This window comes from Gekko japonicus, unplaced genomic scaffold (genome assembly GCF_001447785.1).
Source record: "Gekko japonicus isolate JY-2015 unplaced genomic scaffold, Gekko_japonicus_V1.1 scaffold135, whole genome shotgun sequence".
NCBI classification, from domain to species: Eukaryota; Metazoa; Chordata; class Lepidosauria; order Squamata; family Gekkonidae; genus Gekko; species Gekko japonicus.
Genome location: NW_015175359.1, coordinates 1,573,731 through 1,601,212, shown reverse-complemented (window position 1 = coordinate 1,601,212; position 27,482 = coordinate 1,573,731). Strand labels below are relative to the sequence as shown.

The 27,482-nt window shown below is 43.8% G+C and overlaps 1 protein-coding gene across 2 annotated transcripts in view; it reads right to left on the bottom strand.

The window, feature by feature from the left end:
• Window positions 1-27,482, bottom strand: part of CIT (citron rho-interacting serine/threonine kinase) — a 144,577-nt gene that overhangs the window by 21,215 nt on the left and 95,880 nt on the right. For both annotated transcript variants that reach the window (XM_015425327.1, XM_015425328.1), the window contains 8 exons: window positions 23,272-23,465; window positions 13,186-13,321; window positions 12,299-12,403; window positions 9,738-9,878; window positions 9,498-9,605; window positions 8,468-8,630; window positions 8,059-8,223; window positions 851-988 (listed from right to left, as the gene is read on the bottom strand). In XM_015425327.1, coding sequence (XP_015280813.1) covers window positions 851-988; window positions 8,059-8,223; window positions 8,468-8,630; window positions 9,498-9,605; window positions 9,738-9,878; window positions 12,299-12,403; window positions 13,186-13,321; window positions 23,272-23,465 — 1,150 coding nt within the window. The remainder of the gene's footprint in view (window positions 1-850; window positions 989-8,058; window positions 8,224-8,467; window positions 8,631-9,497; window positions 9,606-9,737; window positions 9,879-12,298; window positions 12,404-13,185; window positions 13,322-23,271; window positions 23,466-27,482) is intronic.

Below are 27,482 nucleotides of genomic sequence, written 5' to 3'. Positions count from 1 at the left end.
ACAGGTTCTCTTCTGGATAGGGCTAAACTGGGATGTTACCAGCTTAGGTGGAAGGTTCCAGGACAGCAATACTGTCAAAGTTCTTGGGGCTCTGCCTTTCTCACTTTATAGTTACAAACTAGGTATTCAAGGAATAGCTACTCAGCAGCAGATTCCTTTTATATTTTATTTTATTTTATTTTATTTATTTATTTAAGCATTTTTACCCTGCCCTCCCCGCACGCGGGCTCAGGGCGGCTTACAAGGGGCATAAGCCCTTCTCTTCCCAGTACACCAACAGATTACCCCTTGACCTTTTTAAAAAGAACCCAGCCTGCTGCATTTCCTCAGTTGAACGGAGAGATAGCTCAACAACTTGAGTACAAGAAGGGAAGGGCAAAGCTTTGAGATAGGTGGTCAAAAACAGTAGGAAGAACAGGCTCATTCCCTCCTACCACATTAGTCTTATTAACAAAGGCCTGCTCAACACATGCAGTAAAATGGTAGAATTCTGAAGTCGTAGAATGGGCTAAACTATTTCAGACTCAGGTAAGGTAGTTTTCTGCAAATAAAAATGGAGCCCACCAGGAAGGAAAGTACTAGGCAAGTCCTTCACATACCAGGCTAGTTTTCTACTTAGACGGAATTATTAATGTAGTGTAATTTTAAAAAAACAACCCAGAATCCCTTCCCTGCAGTCTGAAGTGGTATGGTTCATTCTACTACCTCAGCACTCTACTATCTCATTGCCAAGTCACTCAGGTGCATTCTAGTTCAAGTCTTAGATACATAACATGAGTACAGCACTAAATGATCGTTGTTATTCTATTTCTTCCTTTATGTCCTTCTTTCTCTCCTACAAGATTCTTACCAAGACATTTTGATGCCTGCCGCCCAAAGTGCACGGTATCCAAACAAACTGCACATTTTGTCGCTCTCATATTCAATCCCACATTGAACCGATGAGGAATATTATGATGCATCCTTTCTTTTAGCCGCCGATTGAACTCTGGGGAAAGGAGCAAGCAACAAAAGGTTATCAAAGCAGCACAAAGAACTTTTTCCTATTTCCAAGTTTACGATCCCTGTGCTGGCTTAGAGGACACTAGTTGCTTATATCTGCCAAAAAACTCTTATCTGTGGCAGCACTGGACATGGAAGTGGTAACTTTTAAATACTGCTTAAGGTTTGTATGTCCATATGCCTAAAGAAGTACATTGCTAGTGGTAGCGACAGTGGTTCAATGCATGCAAGGTGCAGTTTTTCATTTCTACATGTGCCAGTACCACAGATGTTTAGGGCAGCATGCATACTGTGTTTCCCCAAAAATAAGACATCGTCTTATATTTATTTTTTCTCAAGAAGACACACTAGGGCTTATACCACAAATGCATAGAAATCCTGCTTGGGCTTATTTTGGGGGTAGGTCTTATTTTCGGGGAAACAGGGTAGGTGAGCAAGGGCTTCTAATACCAGCCCCTCTACTTAAGCTATAGTTACCCCTCACACAAATAAGCAAGTTTCAATAATTGATTCTGACAAGACCGCATTTTAATAGCAATTTCCAACTCATTATTCACCAGAGAAATATTCATCAAAATTTGTCAGAAATATTGTGCTAAATTGTAAAAAGCAAGAAATTGTCAAAATAATTGTTAAACGAAGGTGTTTCCACCTCTTTGGACTGCCACTGCACAGAGCTACACAGTAAAAATCAAAAGGGTGGCAATTTAAATAGCAGAACTCAGCCAGCTTGGCTGTTTCTCCTTGTGATATTCAGGGCTTGCAGGGAGAGCAGATCTGAAGGGGATAATGGGACATTTTAACATTGTGGGCCAGCTAATTAAAAAACTTTTCAGAGTCTACAGATATTATTGTTATAAAAACCCTTCGCACTGGGTATTGCATGTCACATAATTATCTCAGTAATTTTTGCAATGCCCCTGTAAAGTAGACAAGTTTTATCATTCCCAATACTGCAAATGGAGGCTGAGAGACTGGGGGCCACGGGGAGATATCGCAGGCCATATGGTAAATTCATTGCTGAAGTGAGGCTTGAACTATGGGTTCCTCCAACTTACAGTTCACACTGTTGGCCATAACATGACACCAGCTCTAGACCGCATGACTGCATCACATGGACAAATACAAGAACAAATCTACACTAACAGCAGACAATCTGAATTTAAGACGTCCATAAAATGGAGACAACCACTACAGTGAAACACTGAGAAGCACAAAACTTTGGCAGTCCAATAACTTTAAGTAGGACTTACTGCTGTAGCCACCATCTTAGGTGATACAGGGCTTAGTAAAGCACCAACAGATTTTTAGTAAGATTGACAGGCCTAGAAAGCCAAAGACAGCATTGTTAACTCTAATCCCCTATATGGTTCTGACTACTTGACAGGCAAGGAAGACAAAGCAAGATCAACACAAGCTGTAGAAACCTGTTGAATGAGAGGGATACCTGAAAGTTATCTCATACTAGTACAGAAAAGAGCACTTCAGAATAGATGGCTCAGTAAGTTGTTAAGCCAACAGAATGTGGCTTCCATGGTTTAAATGTTGGCCCATAGGAGAAAAGTAGCAAAGATTGCTACTTGAATAAATTGTGTAAGGTTGATCAAGAACAGGAAGATGTAAAGACCAAAGGCAGATATAAGACAGGAAAGTCTCTTATTCAAACTGACCACCAATAATTGGATAAAATCTAGCAAAGGAAGTAATGAGACATATGGTCAAATTTTCTTCTGAAACGCTGAATGAGATAAGCATAGGAACAGGAGAATATATATGGGGCAGGGGCAGAGGGGTAAACACAGAAACTGCTCATCTGCTTTTTGATTTGAGAACTGATTAAAGAAGATGCCTAACTGTTCCAGTGCATTTCCAAGGAATCAAACTGCTCCCTCCTCTATTTCTCATTCTGTCTTCTGACTTAATTACAACTGAGGAGGGTGGGAATTTATACTATGTTTACGTCCTAATGTGACAATATTCCTATTAGAGGCAGCAGCCCTTTGGGGCAGCTTTCATTTGGACTCTTCTCCCCCTCCAAGATGTGAAAGCCCACAACAACAAAAAATCAGGGGGGAAATGTGTCCACCCCCCCACCCCCCATTTGTTTTCCCATTTTTCCAACAGGACAATTGGGAAATTTGGAGAAGCACAGGGAAAAAAACCCACTCCTATGAAATATTTTCTCTTTCCAGAACAAGTGAGATAGTTCTTAAAGCCAAGTTTTTCTTATTCAAACTGGATTAGTGGACTTCCGGTTTGAGTGAGTGGACATTTTGAAACTACTCAGTTCGAGGCACTTTAATCTTATTTATTTTACTGTTTTGTTGGTATTCACTTATCTCATGTTGCTTGTCTAACTAAGCTTTATTCTATTGAGTTTTTTCTCTTCGACTTTTTTCTTATTTTGTTTTCCCCCCTCCCTATTCTTTGTTATGGGAACCAGAGATTAGGCTGAGTGAGGCTTGGCGTCTTTGGTGTCCTCGGGCATCTTTGGATTGTGTTTCTTGTTCGTTTGCTTTGTTCTACTTTGTTTGCTTTTTTATTTATTTTAGCTTTAGTATAAACATCTTTTTGTTTTAATTCCCTCCCTCCTTCGTTGCAGGAGTGGGGGGGGGTTGGGGAAGAAAAGATTCCATTGTTTTAATCCAATGCCCCTTGTTAGGGGCTCAGTTATATCTATTTTAACCTTTTAACTCTATTTATTTCAACTCTATTTTATCCTAATTTCTTCAGTTAACTTTTGTTAATTGTTCTATTTTAACTCTCTCTATTTAACCTTTTTTGTTGCTGATATGGGTCTAAGTTCTCTAGTTTTGCTAGGCTGTTTTTGGCTGTGTTTGGCAGGAGGTGGTTGCAATAGAGTTAGTCCCCCTTTTGTTTTGTTTCTTCCCCTCATCATTTAATTAAGAGAGGGAGGTTTGACATAATAGCTGGTTTTTAAATGTATGTTAATGCATTCGAGGACGGAAGCGCTCAGTTTTGTGGTTTAAATTTTTACTACATTTATATAGTACTTGTCAAGAATTCTATACTTATTTTCCTGGGCTTGGAGTAACTACCAGGATTTGTAGCACCACTTTTGTGGGTTGATATTTAGCTTCCGGCATGGGGATTAAAAGGGCAAGATTGTTTAAGGATACCCTAGCTCTATCAACAAAACAAAGTTAGAACTGTTGATATTTTTTTTCAAGGCCTCTTCCTCTGACCACCCACTCAAGTCAGTATGTATGCCTTGAAGATGACGACTCTCCTTTATCCCCAGTGGAAAACAGCCAGACTCCCTCACTGGGTATAGAGGAATTTGAAAAATTAAAAAATGTCAGACCTCAGGAACCTTTAACATCTATCTCCAATGCAAGCACAGGTCGATCTGACCATCTTGCAATGCTTGCTCAGCAAACTCAGCTTATAGCCCAGTCTCTCAATAAATTTATGAAAGATTGGAAAATACAACACAGATCTGCCAGAAGCAACTCTGCCTGTGTGAATCCTCTCAAAAAAGCCTAGAAACCCAGGGATTTGCTTCTGATAGTAATAAATGTGGTGAGAGACATCCTACTGGCTTATTCAAACTGTATTTTTCCAATGGGCAATTTTAGGGAACACAGAAAAACCCCTTGAAATTAGTAAAATGAAATACAAGGTTCAAAATGGGTAGTGTGAACATTTTTATGTTCTGACGCATTAGACAATGATAATTCCTGGATAGATGCATGCAGTTGTATCAATTATATTTTTGTTTAAATGGAAATAATTTTAGCAATAATTAATATACTAGAATGTATTTAATAATACATTATTATGAAAGACTTCAGTATTTTCAATGTTATAAAGTTTAGCTCAGTATCCAAATATACTGGTAGTTTAATCTGATATGACTGTATGAGGATGTTTCTATCCAAATAACGCACTTTCTTTTGTTTCCTACAGAATCTGTTCTACCTTTTAACTTTGATTTTTTTCCTACCACTCATATGGAAAAATTAAGATACATGCCCTTTCGTAGAATAAAGTTCAGCACTTCTGCAACAGTTCCTCAAATACTGGGTATACTGGCAACTTTTCTTATAGATAGGACATTTACCCATTTTAAATTCCATAAATATGTGCCAAACAGTACAATTTTATATGCTAAGTTATAGATTCATATTATTTTGCTAAATCAGTAAAAGTAATTTTGGTTAGATAGGAAAGTGATTATTTCCCCCCCAAAATTTCCATTTTTCCTGGGGGGGGGGGGCGGGGACAAAGGGGAAAATTATTTTGCCTTCAAAATTTCTGGAAATGTTATATCATCTAGTTTTACTCAGAATTAAAGGGGGGGGGGAAGGTAAGCTTCACAGCTCCAAATCTTTCCAGCTTCCTGCAATGACCCTGCACTCAGATTTAGTCCCTCAGGCCATTCCTTCTCCCCCACCCCAAACCTGATGCACCTCTGCAGTCTACACAAGCCCTCTGCCTCATGGAGAAATCCTGAGAAACATCCAAGTCCCCATAACCCCTATTTCTTTTTTGTTACTGTTACCTTGGTGATACCATGTGATTTCTCTCCCCTTGCTATCTCCAGAGTATTCTTCATCCCCTCTAGGGATGTCATCCCTTCTTTCCCAACATGCCCCACTGCAGATACTTGGTAATGGTGGAGCTCCTCCTGAGCATCAGGACATCACCTCTCACCCTATCAGCAGGTACTCAGCTGCTGTGGGCACATGCATAAGTCAATGGCATGCTATATATAAGAGCCCTGCTTGAATAAGCCACTGGACTCCAGCTCAGCATTCTTCAAATCTCCCCCATCCCATAAATCCTTTCCTTTATAAACCATTCAGTTATTTTCTATCCTCCTTGCACTCATTTATCTGGTTCCTTTTATCCCAGTAGGGGAGATGTATAAGTCCTTGTTTTGCATGAGACTTCAGAAATATGGGAAAGCGTGCAAATCATTTGTGCATCCTCTGTCATCGATTCTATATCATGCATGGCACATTGAAGTCCTCTAAATTCTGAACACTCTCACATCCAATAGCAATGAGACCAGATTTTCAGTGAAGCATGCTGCTCACAGAATGTTAAAAAGGCAGTAAAAATGAAAATTCTTCCTTAGAGTATACCATACTGAGGAAAATATAGCCGCAAGCACTCTCCCCAGACAAAATATCTGTTAGAAAAAGGAATGCCTTCAATGTTCTCATAATCCTTAGAGAAAAGGTTTAAAAGATACAAAAAAAAACAAAACAAAAACAAAACCAGATTCACTATTAAGTAAGCCAGATGTTGTGGCAAAGAATTTTTCTCCTTCCAGTTTGTACCCAGAGGTAGTATACAGTATACTATTCTAGCAGGAAGCTGTTATGAATTTTTTAATAGTATAAACCACCGGCAACTGAAGTGGACCGTGTTCAATTGAAATCTGTATTTTACACCTACGGCTGAATCCTGTGGATCCATCCCACTAATAATAATAGTGTTACTTTCCTCTGGTGCCAGGAGCTTCAACTGATGTAAGAGACTCTTCTACCAGCAGTATCCCATCTCCACAACACTAAAGAACCTTGAATTTATGTTTTTCACATCTCTGTTCTATGACAAAATGATTAAAGATGGATTTCTCTTTAGCAGTGAGTGATAGCTATATCAAGTTGTACACCATGGGTCTCTTATTATATTATAGAGCATAACGAATGGCCATTTCTACATTTTAAATCTGAACTTTGCATGAACAAGGGCAACTAAATCCAAAGATGTGCTTCTACTTGGGCAAGAGACTTGTGCAAGAAATTTCTGGAACCTTTTGCATGAGCAGGAATACAAGATCTGGGACAGAACCTGTCTTATGTATTTTCTTATGTATTGCTCCCATTGCTTATTATCATGGAGTCTGTTAATTTCCTTTGAGGGGGAGACCTGTTTGCCTCAGTCTTCCTAGCGGTTTAACCAGCAATTAAATGTTCATCTTGCTTAGTAGCTCTTCAAGTATATCTGCAAGGAATGTCCAGTCCTTCATGGTATCATCTGTAGGAATCTCATCTTCTAATTCTCCATTCATTACACAGTTCTACCACTGTAAATGGAGTTTTATAAGTAAAAAAAGTCAAAGATAGGCCTCTGCCCTAAGAAGTTTACAATATATTGAGTTGATAGAGGAAGAAAAGAGGAGAGAAAAAGAGACAAAGGTAAGAATGGATGAACCTTCTTCAATAAATTCAGGTGGGTAGCTGTGATGGTCTGAAGCAGCAGAAGAAAGTTTGAGTCCAGAGGCAACACGAAAGCTTATACTCAGAATAAAACTTTGTTGGTCTTAAGGTGACTCTGGACTCAAACTGTATTCTGCTTCTTCAATAAAAAAAGCATTACTGGAATAGAACTCCAAATGTCTTACAAGAGATGCTAGCTTTTAAAACGGTACAGTGAAGATCTTCCCCTTCACAAAAATGAAAAAAAAAAATTACATTTGCAGATTCTCAAAAATAATCTGTTTTTCCCCTATAAATATATAAAATTGCTTTGCACTGAGTTGGACCATCTAGCCAAGTACAGTCTACCCTGGTTGCCAGGCAGAACTCTATCCCAACCCAACTACCTGCTGTCTCTTTTAAAATGGACACGCCAAGGACTGAATGTGTGACCATGGCCACACAAGCTGCTGAACTAGTATCCCTCACTTTCTTCCTTTCTGGGCGGCAGGGGGGAAAATTATTTTTCACTTCCTAGAAACATCTATCTGCAATTCCTCATTCAGAAGCTGCTTTCCTTCTGTTTTCATTTGACTGGCATCTTACAAACAGCGGCCTTCAATCTTGGTCAAAGCAGCATTTTATGCTGAAGCACTTAAGACTTCCAGTGTGACGGAAGAGGAAGAAATAGGAAAGAATGCTTCTGTTCTCATAACAATTGCCCTACTTCCTCTCAAACAAGATTGTGAGCCTATCAACTGCCTTTGGTTTGCCGCACTCGTGTGCCTATCTAAAAAGCAGGGTGAGACCTGAATCAGGGATGAGGGTGTCGCTTTCAGTAAGATATTCTTCATAACCCCCACTTTGCCCTTTGAAGCCTTACCCTCTGGTGTGGAGGACTCCTTTCTGCGGCTTGAGGGAGGAGCAAGCAGGCTGATGGGCGTGGGCTGGTGTTCTGGTGACCGGACTATGGCAGACATGATGATCTGCTGCCTGGCCGTGGCAGGGGTGGATGGGTGAGGGTGGTCTGTAATTTTCCTATGGGCAGCTACAGATACACATAAATAGTTAGTTAACTCCTCCCGACACAAGAAGCAGCAGTGGTTCTACGTAACCTTAAGAGTTAGAGCCTGCGGCAAGGGTGTTGCTATATCGGATCCTCAACAGCAAACAAAGGGGGTGGGGGAGAAGAGAAAAAACATTTTCACGGCTACAGAACACACAAAATATGAAACAGGTTTGGGCTAAAAATGACCCTCCTCTTCAGATGCAACTTTTCAGCAGCCCCCTACCTTCCTCTCGAGCAGATCTGAGCTCAATGCGTGTTTTCTGAAGGGCATCCTCCAGCTCAGCCGAACGGGCCTTCTCCTTCTCCAGTGCCACCTTCAGCTCATTGTACTGCAGAGGAACCTGTGTGGGTAAAGAAGGGTCCTCTTTCCGTCGACTAAACAGGCCCTAGCAACAGAAACACACAGACAGCTCCTAACTCCTAGTAAGTGATGGTTTAAACTAGGGTTAGGGAAATCTAACTAACTTCAGACCAGAGGGTCTGACAGTATTCCTTACCTAAGTAAAGAAATGGAGGAGGGAACCTTTACGGTTCTCCCAATTCCCCAATTTGTTTTCAAGGACCATTAGTTTTTCTCTCTGGAGAAATTAATCCACCATCACAGAAAGTGAAATTCAGTCTCCACTGCTGTTTCATGGTAATAGGTAATCTGTTTCCGGGTCATTAGTAAAAGGACAAAGACCCAACAAATCCTGAGCCACCATTCCTGCGCAGTGCTTACTTGTGAAAAGCATTTCTTCCTGGCTTGTTTCATACATTTCCAATCAAGGCAAGGAACATTCTATGTTTCCCTAATTTTTCTAAGCAGCTAGCTCAAAGAAAGGAAGACCAAAATACTGGCCTAACTAAAGACCTTCTGCTACATTAACAATATTCTCTCAAACTAGGGCATGTTCGTCATTCAGTATTTACTATAAAAGGCACCACGTCTAATCCATTAGGACAGGATCTGAAGATCTGCTTTGGGTACTCCCAGGGGATTGCACCCACCCAATCAGATTTTTTCTCTTTGGAACAGCTGACTCATCCCCGCTGATCACGCACTATTGCAAACAGCTTTTTGACACTTGCCTCCATTTCACAAACAGTTTAACACATAGCATGGAGGAGCTGCTGTTCCAAAAACTCATATCCAAAACTGCCTTGGACACAAAGAACTAGCTGCATGGGTTCTTTCCAACCCAGCCATAGATTTTTTTTTAACACCATTCATAGCTGGCTAATAGCTGCTGGTTAATTTTTGTTGTGCCCACCTTCTTCTTCTTAGCAGGCTGGTCCATCTTTGCTTGCAGGAAGTCAATGAGTTTGGTTTGCTGAGAAATCGTGCCCTCCATTTTCACTTTTTCATGGGAATAGAGAACCTTTGAAATAGAAAATGAATGAAAAGCGAGATAGTGAGAGATGACACTTCAAACACCAAAACAGTCCCAGCAGAACAAGCAGGAAATCCATGGCAGAATTCCAAAATCCAGTAGCTGTTGCTTTTCCCTCACCTGGATATTCTCTAGCTGGTACTCCAGGTCACTTCTTTCATTTTTCAAAAGGTCTGCTCTATCCAAAGCCTCTTGCAGGCCTTGAGTCAGGCGGAATATATGATTTTTCTGCAAGTCCATCTGTTGCTGCAGCTTTGCTTGCTGTTGATGAGAAAGTAAGCCCCAGAGATCCTTAAACTCATTCAGTGTCACATTTGGCTGCCAAAAACAATCCCTTCTCTTATATATAGTGCTATTATGGCTGTTAACTACATCCTTGAAACATCGTGGGTTCTTGCTTGGCTGGGTCTCAGATTTTTTTATGCATTATGTAGAATGAGGTAGTAATATTTTGGATTGTACCTTTTCAGCACTTTACACAGCTGGGGTGGGTGGTGACATCTTGTTGAATGCTCCTCCATGTAAAAAGCACAGCACATCATAAAGAGGCCTCCTACACTGACAATCTCTCTCTTGGATATGTTAGTTCACTCTTACCACCTCATTCTGCATAATGTGGAGACTGACTCTCATTTTAGATGACTCTGTTGTGTTAAGGGAAGTCAAAAGCAGTGAAGTATACAACTGGTCATGTCATTCTCTGGTATCATATAAGTCATATAAAAACTGAAGGGCTCATTAAAACTGTACACAGGTGAATGCACAAGCTTCCCCTTTGCATATAATCCCAAAAGGTCAGACAGGAACAGGAACTGATGGCTAAGCTAGACAAAATGCTAAAATGATCTACCTACAATTTCTAAAGCCATGATAGCCCCTACTGGGATTGTGGCTCTGGAGGAAATGGGAGTTAACCCCCACTGCAAGTCTTCCAGCCAAAACTACCTCCATGGCTGTTATTAGCAGGGGGGGAAAGACTTTGCCTCTTAAACTGTGAGTCACAGCCTGCAGCCCTGATTGTCAAGAGACATGGTGTCCTAAGAGAGAACAGATCCTCACCAGTGTCTGGAGACTTTACTGCTCAAACATGGGTCAGGGAGGGAGGGGCCATCTTGTTTCCCAACCAGGACTAGAGGTGCGCATTCAACATAAACCAAGTTGAAAAAATACCCAAAAATACATTACCAGTATTTTCCAGATATTAATAAAGCCAAATGCAGATTCAGAGAACCTGATTGGCTACTGGTATAGCTGTTGTTGTTCAGTTGCACAGTCAAGTCCGACTCTTTGCGACCCCATGGACCATTTCATGCCAGGTTCTCCTGTCTTCTGCTGTCCTCTGGAGTTTGCTCACTTTCATGTTTGTTGCATCGATAACACTGTCTAACTATCTCATCCTTTGCCAGTATAGTTGAGCCTGAATAAAAGCGGAATTGTTTTGGCTTTTATTCAGGTATATTCAGCTATACTGAGAATCAGCTGGGGTGGTGGGAGCTGAGAGTTCCACACCATTCAGCTGGGGCTGGCTCCTCTTGCAGCTCAGTTAAAACCAAGTTGCAAGAGAAGCCAGCCCCAATTGAAGCAGGGCAGAGCTCCTCAGCTCCTGCTGACCCAGCTGATCCCCTCTTGTAACTCAGTTTAAACCAAGCTGCAAGAGGAGCCAGCCCAGGATTGGCCATTTGGTGGGCTCTGGTGGGCACTCTGGTTTAAGCTCGGCTGCTTGGCGGGCTCTTTTGGGCAGTCTGGTTTGAACCATGATACCAAGCGGAGCCCCAGCTGAGCCAGTGGAGAGAGATCTCCCCGCAGGATCGATTATTTGGCGGGCTCTGCTGGCCAGCCCGGTTTAAATCAGGCTGCCCAGCAGAGCCTACCAAACAGCTGAACCTAGGATGGCTCCCTCCCAGCCGGGTCTGCAAGCAGCAGGGAGAGAGAGACCTCCCCGCCACATGCAGATCCTGGGGCCAGCTTCTCCTGTGGTGTGGTTTAAACTGTGTCGCAGGAGAAGCCAAGCCAACCCCAAGGTTGGCCTGGCTTTTAAAAAAACTGATATTTTCCCATTCAAGTCTATTGGACCCGAAAAAATTAAGGATTTCCGGAAAATCCCCAATACCATACCGGTATTGAGATCCGAGATTTTTCGGAAATACCAAAATTTTCTTGGGACCAATAGACCCAAACCGAAAAATACCATTGTTGGTTTTTTTGCATACCCCTACCCAGGATTTTTGCTGGTGGAGCCTAGTTTTGGGCTGTTGTGCTAAACCTGTGTGCCACAGGTTGCCAAGAGGAGTGCTCTGGAGACCTTTGGCCTTGACTGCTACAACTACCTTTCTAGAATTTGTACCCTAAGGAATATCTTGAACACAACACATCACTTCTTAAAAAAAATAAATTCTACAGTGTCTGGTATTTTTCTATTCTGTGTTTTGTTTACTGAACGTAAAAATATGTTCCAGTTATAGAATCTGGTAGTACTCCAGACTTCTCGAGATTAACCTTGATCTGTTTAGAACAGAATTTCCTATTTTCCAAAGCATCCATTAATTACCTGAAGAAATGTTTTAAAGTGACCGTGATTTTGCACTCTAACATTAATTAAACTAACTTCACAGCACTATTTTGCAATTTCCTCATATCTTTCTATGAGGAAGCCTGGCATCTCATGATCGATTGCGAATTACCTCTTCCAGAAGCCTCTGCTTGAGCTCACGTTCTGTCTCAAGCTTTTGCTGCAGACTACGAGCATTCATCTCCAGCATGGCATGCTTCTTCTCCAAGTCATTAAGCTAAATGGTTAGAATACACATAAAGATGCATTAAAAAGAGTACAGATGTGAAATGCAATCATACGAGACAAAGATGACTCCTAAGTCAACTAGTGCAAATGACTTTTCTTTAAAGCTGCATCTTTTTAACTAACTCTTCCACCCTTAGCTATCCTAAAAGGCTACACTTTGTTCCTTACTGTCCCTAAAATGCCCTTCCAAAGCTTTCACTTGGTGTAGTGGTTAAGAGCATGAACTCTAATCTGGGAGAACCGGGTTTGATTCCCCACTTCTCCACATGCAGCTGCTGGTGTGACCTTGGGTCAGTCATAAGGTCTTTCAGAGTTCTCAGGAGAGCTCTCTCAGCCCCACCTACCTCACTGGGTGTCTGTTGTGGGGAGGGGAGGGAAGGGGAAGGGATGTAAGCCGCTCTGAAACTCCTTCAGGTAGTGAAGGGCAGGGTATAAATCCAATCTCTTCTTTTCTGTTCTTCTTTCTCTCTTCAGTCCCTACTTTTGGAAAACTTTCATCTTAACTGATTAACCCTTGTCCCCAGCTGATTAACCCGTCTGCATGAAAACACTACAACAGTGACGCACTTCATGCCATACAGGACACCAGAAAGTGGCAACAAAAGCTCTGATTTTAAAGCTATTGTGCAAAAACTGCACCTTCCAAAGGAAGCTATGAAACATACTCATTCTGAAAATGAACCTGCAAAGACCAAGTTATTTCCATTCATTGCAGCTCATCTGAATTACAATCAAATTTTGGTGAGTGCTTTAAGGTTAAACATTACTGACCTTGTCAGAAAGACTCTCAGCCTTGAGTTTTTGTTCCTTTAATGCTTGCTGCAGAGCCAAGATCTCTGCCTTGTGTTCTTTAACGGCAAGTTCTACCACCTGGCGTGATTCAGTAATACGCTGATCTGCTCGTACCCTACAAACAAAACATGAGAAATACATTTCTTGATAGTATTTTCTGGGACTGGCTTCTTCCAAGGATCCCAGGATTATCAGAGGAAATCAACAGAAGGCAGCCAATTCAGACTTCCAAAGTTCTGTTTTAGGAATGCCCATTATTCTACAATGCCACTCCCCCATATTACATAATTAATTCACACCTGCTGTGCTGAGAAGGTTCCAAGTTTCCACAGCAAGAATCTTGAATCAATGCTTACTACCATATGGTGGCTCAGAATAAGGAACTATATTAAAATAAAACAGCTGGCAAATAATCAGAATTGCTGTTCTTTGAATTCATGGCCCTTGGACAGGAATAAAGGGGAACTGTAGACTGACAAAATCTATAGCACACTAGCCAAACTGATACCATGAGTCTTCTGTGAGGGGTCAGCTTTGCTGGGACTAAAAAGAGCACACTAATTAGCACAAGGGACAAGAGCAAAGCAATTCTGACAAAGCAGACAGCCTGGGGAGCTAAGAAATAGGCAAATAAAGGGAAGGAGTCAAAAAGAAAAAACAGGTTGCTTACCTGTAACTGAGGATCTTCGAGTGGTCATCTGTGCATTCACACCTCTAGGGATATAGTGCGCCTGCGCTGACCCCGATCAATATAATGGAAAGCAAAAGGGATTTTTGCGCCCACTCCCCGGTTATGTGCCAGGCTCCACTGCGCATGACTAAGGGAGGGGCACGACGATCCCGCCAGTTCCTTCTGACTGCTGCCCTCAGTCTCCAAAGAAAGAAAGAAAGGACCGAAAGCAGAGGGGAAGGAGGGTGGGTGGTGTGAATGCCAGATGACCACATCAGATGACCACTCGAAGATCCTCAGTTACAGGTAAGCAACCTGTTTATCTTCTTCGTGGTCTCTGTCCATCACACCTCTGGGAGACCAACAAGCAGTACCCACCTACCTGGAGGAGGGAACTGAGGTCCTAAATCTGCGCCGCCTGCAATACCGCTCGTCCAACCATGGAACGCTGATGAAGACGTACATCAAGGGCATAATGCTTCACAAATGTGTGATGCGTGGCCCAAGTAGCTGCGTTGCAGATATCTTCTAGCGACGCACCACGCAGGAAGGCTGTGGATGCCGCCACTGCCTGGATGGAATGTGCCCATAGCAGACCCGGGAGCGACCTTTTAGCTAGCACGTAGCATAATTTAATAGTCTCCACAATCCACTTGGATAGGTGTTGGGATAACAGCTTCTTCCCTTGAGAGGGTAGAGCATAAGAAACGAACAAGGCCGGTGATTTCCTAAAGGGCCATGTTCAATTCAGGTAAAAGAGTAAAGCTCTTTTGACGTCCAACAAGTGAAATCGGCGTTCTTCCTCCGTCGAAGGGGACGGAAAGAACACTGGGAGAACAATGTTCGCTTTAAGATGAAACTCAGAAACAACTTTCGGTAAGAAAGAAACTTCTGAATCCAACATGACCCCATTGTGACGGAAACTCAAATAAGGGGGATCACAGCAGAGTGCTGATAACTCTCCCATCCTCCTAGTGGAGGTAACTGCAACTAAAAAGGCAGTCTTCCATGACAGAAGCTGCAGACTACAAGTAGCCATAGGCTCAAAGGGTCTGTCCATAAGTCTCATAAGCACTTAAGAAACTTTTTTGTTTGAGGGTGTGAGAAAACAGAATGGCCGTCAATCGGCGGGTGATTAGCTGAGATTGTGGCTAAATAGACCAACAAGGCACAGCTGAGACCTAGGTCCAGACAAGATAATAAGAACCCAAAGACTGCCATCAGGTCAGATGGGGGGGGGGGTGGCAATCCCAACGCGTCAAGGTGAGACAAGAATTTGTTCCACTTTCTAGCGTAAGAAATCCAGGTAGATGGTTTGTGACAGTTCAATAGGACATGATCTATTCTGTCTCTGAATGCTTGAAAAGGATCCTCCAAACTATGAGCTTGAGACGCTGCACATCGTGATGCAGTATCTGTCTTCTCTCAATGAGGAGGAGATCTGCAGCTGGGGGAAAATGAACAAAGGAGCCCCTGGATAGGTGGAGCAGAGTGGAGAACTAATGTTGTCGGGGCCACCACGAGGTCACTAAGAGACAGCGTGGCTTTTCCTGCATTAGCTTCACTAGTAGTTTGTAGATTAGAGGAATCGGAGGGAAGAGGAACATGTGAAGACGTGACCACAGGACCAGAAGACCATCGCCCAAAGACAGGGGATCTGTCCCCGCTCTGGAACAGAACAGACGGCATTTTCTGTTGCTGAGTGTCGCGAAAACGTCAACCTCTGAATGGCCCCAAAGGTGAAAGATCGGTTGGAGATATATCCAATTGAGCTCCCACTCATGCTCTGATGCCCTCCTCTGCTCAAGGAGTCCGCTTGGATGTTCAACGTCCCCGGTAGATGGGCGGCTCTCAGGAACGTGTTCCATGACTGACACTCGTCGCATAATTCCAGGGCTAGTCGACATAGCCCCCTGGATATTGTACCTCCCTGTCTGTTGATATAACACAGGGCCATTGTGTTGTCCGTCAGGACAGTGAGTACCTGCTGGGTCACCAGGTGTCAGAAAGACCTGAGTGCGTACTGCACTGCCAGCAATTTCAGAAAACTGATGTGATTGTGGGCTACATGGGATTCCCATTGAGCCCCGACACAAATTCCCTTGAGATGTGCGCCCCATCCCCAAAGCGATGCATCGGTAGTCAACGTAAGTGTTGACGTGGGTGGATGAAATGGAGCTCCTGCTAAGAGATATACCGGATCTGTCCACCAAAGCAGAGAGCCCAAAACAGTCGGTGGGAAGACCAGCCGAAGGGATTGGGGTTGACTCTGTGGGTGAAACCTGCAGACGAACCAAAGCTGGAGAGGTCTCATATGCAATCTGGCAAAGACAATGACATTGATGGTGGCCGCCATCAAACCCAGCAGCCACTGGATTTGTTTGTTTGTTTCATTACATTTCTATACCGCTCCTTCCTGAAGGCTTGAAGCGGTTTACACATATATTTAATCATCTAACTAGGGCCACATATATTCAGGGGAGATGTATGCCTTATCAGGCACCTTAAGCAGCGTAGATCTTTTTTCTTTCTGAGGCGGGTCTTGCTGGAACCAAGCAGTAGTGTCTTTTTTTCGGCAGAGGTCTGTTCTCTTCGGCTCGGCTCCCCTGGGATGGCCCTTCATGGCGCGCGGCTGTGTGATGAGTCACACTGCTCTCTGTCCTGCAGGCTCTGACCGCGCTTACGTCACCACGCCTCCACGCCACCTGGACCACGCCCCCACGAGTTGCCTACCGTTTTTGCCACCGATCCGTCGCCATGTTCTTTCTTCTGCCGGCTCGCTCGTTGTTCGCCGCCGCCGCTGCCCTCCAGCATTGGAGGTAGGATGCCCCCCCCACTCCTAAGGAGTGGGTACCCATTTGTCTAATCGCCACTTTAAGGGCTTTTGAGCCGCTGGGTGGGCGGCTGGAGAGGAAGAACGGACTGTAATGTTGTCATCCGGAACTTTTTGTATAAGATGAAAGAGTTCAGTTTCCTGAGGTCCAAGACGGGGCGTAAGCCCTCGTCCCGTTTCGGTACCGTAAAGTAACGAGAGTAGAAGCCCATGAGCAATGTTCCCTCTAAGTTCTGGAGTCTTGTGAGCAAAAATTCTACTTTGTGAGCTACTGTCATTAAAGTTGTGAGTGACCGATTTGGCTACTGCATAAATTAGTTTGCTCTGGAGCCATCCTTCTTGAACTAAGACAAAAATCTGTGAGCTGGAGGCTAAAACACTGTGAGTTAGTTTACACTAACTCAATTTAGAGGGAACACTGCCCGTGAGATGTTGGGCTATGGGTACCGGATCTATAGCACCTTTATTGAGAAGGGCTTGAACCTCTTCCAGGAGGACGACTGAAGGTGGTGTGACGACGACGTGGGTAGAGGAAGGGATTTGGGAAAACTCTATGAGGTATCCCGATTTGATTATTGACAGGACCCATAGGTCTGACATAATAAGCTTCCAAGTCGACAGGTGAGGAGACAAGCGCGTAGGGAACGCAGGGAGGAGGTAGGAGTCAAGGACTCTGTTTGGGATTCTGAGTGGTTTTGGGTCTAGATTGGGATGTAGATGAAAACTTGGGTTTTCCTCCATAAGAACGAGACGAACGACTAGGGGACCTTTGCCAATGTGGCTCAGAAGACCATTTTGATGAAGGTCTGCTGGACCATTGCTTGGTCCATGGTTTTCCCTTCTGGAGTTTTGTAGGAGGTATAACCCCTGGGCTGCGAGACGTCTTGATGCTTTTGTCGAGCTCTTGAAGCACTGCATCCATTGTGGAACTAAAAAGTCCATCACCCTCAAATGGAAGGTCCTCTACGACGGTTTTAGTGTCTGGCTGTAAGGCAGATGAATGAAGCCATGCGTGCCGGCATAAGGCGACTGAAGAAATGAGAGTCTTTGCCGTTATGTCCAGCAAGTGCTTGGAAACGTTAAGTTGATGTTTTGCCAAAAGCATTCCTTCTGTCTGGATACGCCTGGCTTGATGACTGCAGTCATCAGGGAGGGTCGAGATAAATTCTGACATTTGTTCCCAAAGGGCATACTGATAGCGTCCCATGCAAGCAGCATAGTTAGAGGATTTGATATCTATAGCTCCAGCAATATAAAATTTTATCCCCCAAAAGTCAATTTTTCTTCCCTCCTTGTGTGGAGGGGTAGAGTGGCTACTCTTGCCCTTGGCAGATGAGGTAACCACTAATGAATTCGGCTTTGGATAGATGAAGAGGAATTCTGCTCCCGATTCTTGGATCTTGTACATATGATCCAACCTCTTATTGGACATCGAGACGGATGAAGGATGAGCCCAAGGAGCTTTGGCTGTCTGCAAAAGGACCGAAGTCATGGGAAGGGTGACCGAGGTCGACGTGTCCATTTGGACGATGTCGAAGACAGAGTCTGTGACTGTCGGAAGAGGCTGGATGGTGGGTAGAGCTAACGTGTATGCCATTCATTTGACAAAGTCTCCGTAAGGCTTAACGTCCTCCGACGGCAAAACAGAGAGGTTGACCTCCACTTGCTGCGGCGGGGACGGTTCTAGCAGTGGGTGTGAACTCTCCTTATCCAAGTGAGAGCTAGGGGAGCTGGAGCGATTTGAAGGTTCAGAGAACGACGTCAATGATCGGCATCGAAGGTAACGATTCCGACTGATCTATAGGAGGTTTCAGTGCCGACGACTGGAGACCGGGGCCTTTAGCGATCGGTCTCGACTGTGAAGGTCTAATGAACTCCGGTGCCGGGGAGGGATCTTGGTACCAAGAAAGTCTGATAGACAATGATTGGTGATCCCACTCTACGGAGGGACGTGGAGGAAGCCATGGCATTGATCCTGAAAACGGATAAGCCCCGTACAGATATTGCCACTGGCGCTGATCCCAGGTCGGTGGCTGAAGAGGCGTCAGTGATCAATCCCGATCATCGGGGATGAATGGAGGCGAAGGGACAACCACGTGTGTCCTTCAGTCTCATTGCAGGTTCTCAAAGTCAGGGGATCGAGGAACCTGGGTCAAGTCCAGCTCCTGGTCAAAGTCAGGGGACTGGATGGGGTGAAGCAAAGGTGACTGAAGTGCACCTTGTGGCTGCCCTCGGCTTGTTGAATCAAGTGAAGCGGCTGTGAGAGAGCCTTTCTTGTGCTTCTTAAGCTTGATAAGCCGAACATCCTTGCCCTCCTTACGTTTTCTGGAAGGAGTATGGGCTTCAGACTGTTGTGCCTGAATCAGGTGCTTCAGCACCGATTTTACAGCATCAATGGAGGTCAATGGTGAAAACAAGGTGACTGTTGATTCCAAAGCGGATGTCGACATCGAGGCGTGCCTGGACATCTCCTGAGATGAGTGCATCACCGGTGAGAGTGCAACTTCCATAAGCGCCACCTGAAGTCTAGCTGCCCGATTCTTCCTGGTCTGTGTGGAAAACTTGGAACAATGGGCGCAAGAGTCTACTCGGTGCATTTCCCCCAGGCATAAAAGGCAAAGGGAATGTCCATCGGGGGGGGGGGCGATCTTACTGCCGCACTTCCAGCACCATTTAAAGAAGCCCCACCGAGCGGCCATAGGCTGGAGGGAGGGGGTCAAGAAACAAAGTCCAAAGTACAACTATTTAATTAAAATACTTTCCTAACTAACTAAACTTGAAAAGAAACATGGCCTAAAGGTCAAAAAGAGTAGTTTTACCGACCAGAGCAGAGAGGGTCCTACCAGCGCGGTGGTCAGAAGAGAACTGGCGGGATCGTTGTGCCCCTCCCTTGATCATGCGCAGTGGAGGCCAGCACATGACCAGGGAGCAGGCGCGAAAATCCCTTTTGTTTCCATTATACCGATCGGGGTCGGCGCAGGCGCACTATATCGCCAGAGGTGTGATGCACAGAGACCACAAAGAATATACAGTAGAATCAGCTGTGGACTATTCTGTGGAGACCTGACGGAAGAATAGGTAGTAAAGACAAATGTTTGAAGAAAAAGATGGGTAGCTGTGTTAGTCTGTAGCACTAGAAAAGAGCAAGAATCCAGTAGCACCTTAAAGACCAACAAAATTCGTGGCACAATATGAGCTTTTGTGAGTCATTGCTCACTTCTTCAGATATCTTTAAAGTGCTACTGGAGTCTTGCTCTTTTCTACTTGAAGAAAAAATAAATTCAGGAAATTGAGGAGGGAGACCGATGGGGGGAAGCAGAAAAAGTTCTCACTGGGCCTAAAGAACAGGAGAGGGTCTACAACTGACTGAAAGAGGATTAGGAAGAAACAAAGGTGGTAGGCAGCAAAGGAGTCAGGGCAAAAGCAGAGAACACTGGATTTACTGAACATGCTTCTTCCCACTGGTGTCTAGGGGTCATGTTGGAGGGCGGCTCATCCTGCCTGCAAATTAGGGTCCTTCCAATAGATCAAGACAATAAAAAGACAACTAAACCTTGAACTGTAAACATCACAAGGAAACCTTGACTGAAAAAGTAAGCAACATTACTGAAGAATTCATCACGAACAGTAGAGAACAGAACACAAAGACAACCACAGGACTTGCCTTAAACTATACCACGGTGAAGTCCTGGGAACCATAGGAAAATCACACTATCCCAAACTGAGGGGGCCCTGGGGGTCTGCAAGTCCTTTGTAAGGACTAGGGGTGTGCAAAAAAACAAAACAAAACCACACAGTATTTTTTGGTTTCAGATATATTGAACCTGAAAAATATTGGTAGTTCCTGATATTGCAGAATCCCAATACCTGCATGGTATTTGGATTCAGGAAATACTTGGAATTCCCCCCGTTTTTTTAGGGTCCCTTATATGCTATGGCAGGGGTGGCCAAACTGTGGCTCGGGAGCCACATGCGGCTCTTTCACACATATTGTGTGGCTCCCGGTAGGGCGCCTGGGGAAACAAAGGGAAAGCATGCCTCCCAAATTGGTCTTCCCTTCCCCAGCCAGTGTTCCCCTCCGTGGGTAGGCTTGGGGGGGAAGAAGGTTTTATTTTAAAATGCATTTCAAAACCCCCCCCCCCCCCGGCCTACAAATATCACTGAATAAATAAATATCATTATCAATATCTGTTTTTAACCCCTTTTGTTCTTATTTTTGGCAGTCACATTTAATGTCGATAACAAGCAAATCTGCATATTTTTCAATAAAAACATGAGTAATATTTGTTCATGTGGCTCTCAGACATCTGACGTTTATTCTATGTGGCGCTTACATTAAGCAAGTTTGGCCATCCCTGCGCCATGGGGACCATTATAGTCAATGGTCCCCATAGGGTATAATGGAGAATCAATGCTGAAGAATCTGTGGCTCAGGGAGGCTGTGTTGGGAGATAGACACCAAATTTGCAGCATAGTTGCTAATGCCTCTCCTCAAAAAGCCCCCCAAGTTTCAAAAGGATTGGACTAGGGGGTCCAATTCTGTGGGCTCCCAAAGAAGGTGCCCTCATCCTCCATTGATTTCAATGGAGGGCGAAAAGGCATTTAAAGGGCTTGTGACCAATGTTCCCTCTAAGTTGAGTTAGTGTGAGCTCGCTCACAGTTTTTTAGCCTCCGGCTCACACATTTATGTCTTAGCTCAGGAAGGATAGCTCCAGAGCAAACTAATCTATGCAGTAGCCAAATCACTAGCTCAGAACTTTGATGCCAGTAGTTCGCAAAGTAGAATTTTTGCTCACCAGACTCCACAGCTTAGAGGGAGCAATGCTTGTGAGCCCTTTAAATGCCTTCTCCAAGCCGTGATTCTACAGCCTGGAGAACTTTGAAGGCATTTAAAAGGCAGTCCCTTTTAAACGCCTTCAGAGTGAACTCGCCTTCAGAGTTCTCCAAGCTGTGGAGTTGTGCAGCTTGGAGAAGGCATTTAAAGGGACCACGATCCCTTTAACTTCCCTTTAAGTTCGTTTATCCAGAGGTGCCAAACATTCCAAATACTTTTGGGGCTTGGCCACTTTGTATAGACAAACGATATCCGAAATCTCCATCCAGCTGAATCAATACCTGAAAAATACTGATAAGGTATTTTCCGGGTATTTTCTAGCTCAGATTTAGCTAAATGCACACTCCTAGTAAGGACAGGTGGTAAGCCATTCTGACAAATCTATCTGGATAATGTGAAAATAGAGCCTTCTCAGTTCTCTAAGAATGGAGACAGGTATACTCTACCTAGAAAAGGGGACAGAATCAACTTCACCCCTTTTCAAAGAGCAAGAGCCACAAGGCAGAAGATAGTTTAGCCCAAACTCTTCCTGGCTCGTGTAGTTCCTGTTCTGATTATCAACTGTTAAGATTCTTGGGAAACTCCAGACAAAGCCCCACTGAGGATCCTACCTCAAAAGGCAATATAAATTTTTGCTTTTTCTTCTGCTCCCCCTCTACAGCATTGAAATATTTACATTTCAATGTGGGCATTCAAGTATTTAGTGCTATTTATGTGCATGGTATTATTCTGACTGCTTGAATGTATTTTATTTTCTACCCAAACGCTCTCTGATTTCAAAATATTCAGATCTCAGTGCGCTCTTTCAAACTTGCTTAGGAACCTCATCCCTTTGTCAACACAATCACCTAGAATTTGTGTGTGTGTGTGATCCTCTACATGTCCAGTATAAAACCCAGTACTGTAGCTACTTTTAGAACAGGAACTTTAAGGTTAGGAAACAGGCTTCATACACACAGATAGGAGTCAAGCACATGCTTGTCTTCCCAGCCATGCAGGGCAACAACATCAGGAAATGTAGAAAACAGACTGGGGGGGAGGGGTGCTACAGTACAAAGATGGGGTAACAAAGGATGCTTTAGGTTCCTGGTTTGTCTACCACAGACTAGACCTATTACAAGATTAGCCAGCTATCGTCTCACATAATGATAATCCAAGTTGCATTTGATCTGTCTAGGCTTTTTAGATAAGCACAGAAGTTTTAATTGACTGAGAAACTTAGTCAGCCAGTCCACTGAGCAATATTCTCTTCTTCAGGATCCTGTGGGTCAGTATGTGTTAAGAAAAACAAGGGGGGAAGCAAAAGGGAAAGTTGTGCTGGAAGTTGTTGGCAGGCTTAGTTTCCCCCCACACTACTTCAGCACCACTGGCAAGTGGTATCCAAAAGGACAGCGGAAGTTTGTAGTTGCAGCATCTTGCCTGATTACAAGTTTTTTCTTCAGTCACCAACGTGGGCCTGCCCAATCCCTGGTGGAGATCTTGGGAAGACTGTCCCAAACAGCAGAGACACAGCCCAGTAGGGATCCCGCTAAAGAAGATCAGAGAATCATAGAGTTGGAAGGGGCCATACAGACCACCTAGTCCAACCCCCTGCCCAAAGATGGCAAGCAATCTAACAGTGCTCCCAGTTCCACAGATCAGGGTGACCTTGATGAGTCATATCTTCTTCCCCCAGCCCTATTTATTGTTTTTTTACACAGCTATCTATCACAAAGCAAAAATCCATACCTGCTTTGTTTCTCTGTATCCAACATTCTCTGCAACTCTCGAACCCGACATTCAAACTGAGTTTTCTCATCCCCCAGCACACTTCGCCATGCCTCCCACTGGCGCTCTTTCTCTAGGAGTTCATCATTCAGAGCCTCCAGATCCATCACTTGCTCTTCCAGCATTGTGCAGGTTGTCTTTAAGGCCTCCATTGTCTAAAAACAAACCCCTTTGATCATTTTTCCAATTTCCACCTTAAAACCATCGCACCATTCTAAAATAAAACTCCCTCGTAGTCTTTACGATGCACCTCTTAAAATTTATCACGCTTAGCCTTCCTAGATGCAGGGAGGAAAGAAAGGGGGGGGGGAGGAAGGAACACATAGTCTGAACCTCTCCGAAAATAATACAAGAACAACGACAAGACAGTTTGGCTGGTGGTACTCACTCATGTCCTGGGCCAATAGGCAGCTAAAACAAAGGAAAAGGAAGGATCAGGGATATTTGGGCCTATGGAATTCTTTGAGGTTGAAAGAGAAAGGATGCCACGGAAGCAACCAAACAGACAATGGAGCAGTTGATGCAAGATGGTGATGATGTTCCCAATTCCTAGCTCAGCTGAGACGTGTGCAAAAATAAAAGCCTCTTTCAAGAATTTCTGTGAGGCAAATAATTTTTGGAGAGGGTAACAGTGCACAAGACAGAAATCACACATGCTTGGTACTGCAGCATTTCTCCTTGAAATCACAATTACTTCTAAATGTCAGAATGGCATGATCATGTGGTGTATTTTTTCAAACTGCATTCAAGAGGACTAGCTCAGTGAGATTCTCAATAACAGCAGACAAGCCTGCCCACTGCTACTGCACATCTCCTGCAAAACACAACTGCAAGACAGCGCAGGGTTATGTTACAGAAAGCACTGTCAACTCAAGTGACATGAAAATGAAGGCAAACTAGCATAGCCAGCACCCTTTGGGAACTGAATGTGTACTCCAGAATATGTCCCAGAATCCTCTGTGGCACACCAGGTTCCTCTGCAGATGGGTCAGGGTGGGAAGTGTTCTTTGGTGGTGGAAAAACTTGAGGGGGGAAGGTGAACAAAACAAAACCCTTTCCAGGCTGAACTTAGATCTTGGGGATTCCCCCTGTTGTTTGAGGTATTTGAGACTGCTACAAGTAAACATAATTGGAGTAGGAGTTTTTGGAAAGTCATTCTACATATTTGAATTCCCCTCATCTTGCAGAGACATCAGGATAGCATATGTGAAGTTCTCCCAATTTATTCACTCAAACCACATTACAGGAAGGTTAAGAAAGCTGGTGAAATTCATGATGGAACGCAGATTTCTCTGGTCTGCTTATCTTGTCCACTGGTCCAGTGGGTTGGATGCCACCTGCTTTTCTGCTGATGAAAAATGAAGCAGTGGTGCCCTTTGACTACCAAAAAGGTTATCCTGGGGCTCACAGGACTTGCATGGGGATGGGGGCTGTAGTAAGGAAGTGAGGTGTAGGTGAGGGGGTGGACTTCTCTGTACTATCCCATAAGTAAGGAGATGAGATCCAAGCCACTGTCTCTCCCACTCTGATAAAATGCCAAAGGGAAGAAGGAAAAAGGGGGTTTGCTTTCCGGGAGTTGGGAAGGACTGTCTCAGCAGGTTAGATCTTCCTAGTAAACCAAGGGAGAGATGATGCAATGGACGTTGCCTTCCCTGGCGCACTTGCTTGAGTCAGTGACTGGATCACTTCCTTGAGTCCTCTGAAGCCACTGTGAGTGCACGTTATGGTGTGAATGTGCTCTCTATGGCAGGAGTCCCCAATGTGGTGCCCATGGTTGCCATAGCACCTGCTGAAACCTTTCCGCCAAGTGTTTTTAAAAGTGCACAGGGCCAGGTGGGGCTTTTGCAGAACCAATTGGCTGTGTAGATTTTTCTTAAAGTGGCTTCGCTAGCAGGTGCCAGAACAGCACAAGAATCCTCATTATGTGACTGAAGGTCAGCTATGTGCATGCAAGAAAATATTTTTAAACAATATATTCATTTTAAAGGTATCCTGTTAAACAGAGCTTGTTGTCTGACATGTTGTAGAGTTACGATTACAGCCAAGTATAACCTCGCTCCCGGGTACTATGTTTGGCTCTTCCTTCTGCGGCAACCATTTTGTAGTTGGCTCCACCACCCTACGTTAGAATTCCAAAGGTACCCACAGGCTCAAAAGTGTTGGGGATCTCTGCTCTATGCTGTGGGAATACTTAGAATACTCATTACAGATCTGGTCTCTGCATCTCAAAAGGAGGTCAGAAGTGAAAAAGACCCACAGAAAAGGGCAACAACCTAAGAGCTAAAGCACCTTTCGTACAGAAAAAGTCTAAAGTGCTTGAGCTTCTTTAATTAAGAAAATAATGATAAATGGTTTGGGGAGATAACATAATAGATGTTTATTCTAAAGATTTAAAAATATATATATACATTTCTCCACCTCTCTCATTATAGCAGAACTTAATTGACCCAATGAAGCTGGTTGGCAGTGGGTTACGAACTGATGAAAGAAAGCCCTTTCCTGCCACAGAGTAAATAATTCAGTACCATAAGCTGAAGTTATGGTCGTTCACTCAGAGAGCTTTAAAAACAAGAGTAGGTCAAATTTACAGAGGAAAAGCCTGTCAACATCTATTCATCATGATAAACCAACCTTCCTTATACTGAGGCAGTATATCACTGAATACTAACTTCTGGGGACAAGCAGTGGATACGCAGGAAGGGCGGGATACAAATCAAAATAAATAAATAGACAAACATCATATCCTGTGTGCATGTGCTCAAAGGAATCAAGTTGGTCAAGTTCAGCTACAATGGAAAGAAGAATGTTGGGCTACATGTACCCTGGTCTGATCCAGCAAAGCAATTATTAGGTTGCTTGCATCTACTTTGGAACATATGTACGTTCCATTAGGAGAGAGTGAGCAGGCACATACAAAGTTCTGCTTCAAGTCATGGGTTGTGACAGAGGAGGCCTACATACTAAGTGTAACTTTAAAGTCTGGCTGACTAATTGACTGGCTCCAAATTGCTAAAGCCACAGCAACCCCCATAGCTGTGAGTAAATTCCTTTGTGCCTGTCTCTCACAACAAAAGTCTCAAAATTCTACTCTCATTTTTTTCCTGTCTGTTGAGAGTGTCCTGAGTGCAGATATGCAGGCAGATATACTCGATTTTCTGTCTCTACCTAGGCAGTGAAATGTATGTTCTAGGAAATGTATGTTCTGGACACAAGCGTGTCCAGAAGAGGGCAACCAGGATGGTGAGAGGGTTTGAGTCCAAGTCTTATGGGGAAAGGCTGAGAAAGTTGGGTATGTTTAGTCTGGGAAAGAGAAGGCTTAGAGGGAACATAATTGCAGTCTTCACGTATTTGAAGGGCTGTCATGTAGAAGATGGATCAGATCTATTCTCTCTTGCTCCAGATTGCAAGATAAGATCTAATGGGTGGAAATAACAAGGGAGTAATTACCGGCTAAATATCAGGAAAAACTTCCTAACTGTAAGAGTGGTTGAGCAGTGGAACAGTCTGCCTTGGGAGGTGGTGGATGCTCCTTCGCTGGACATTTTCAAGCAGAGGCTGGACAACCATCTTTCGAGTATGTTGTAGGACTATCTTTTGGCTATGTTCCTGCCTGCAGAGTGCAGGGGGTTGGACTAGATGACCTGCAAGGTCCCTTCCAACTCTAACATTCTATGATTCTAAGGTCTTAATGGTGACCATCTCTTTATGCCTACATATCAGTTTTCAAAACAGATTTACATACTCTCCATGATTGGCTAGTTTTCCCATCCTCTGCTACATAAGATAAGTCCTAGTTCCAATTGGACAACTTTTTCATCTTGCAAGATTATCATGACCCAGCTAGCCCAGAATTGTCAGAATTTTGATGGAAGACCACCAAAGTATACCACAGTCACTACGCAGAGGCAGGAAATGGCAAATAACCTCTGAACATCTCTTTTCTTGAAAACCCTACAGGGTCACCATAAAACAACAAAAAGGATTTTTTAAATAAGAGTTTGTTCTACTGCCTGAAGCCTTTATGTCGGGAGCCTGGATCTGGAACTTCCTGTTTTGTCTTACTTTTTGTGGAAGACATCATGTAGCTCCTTCTATTTTTGAAATTCCTTGAACAAAACTACTTTTCTTTAGCCAAATAAATATGAGATTTAAGACCTCATAGCAGGTAGGGA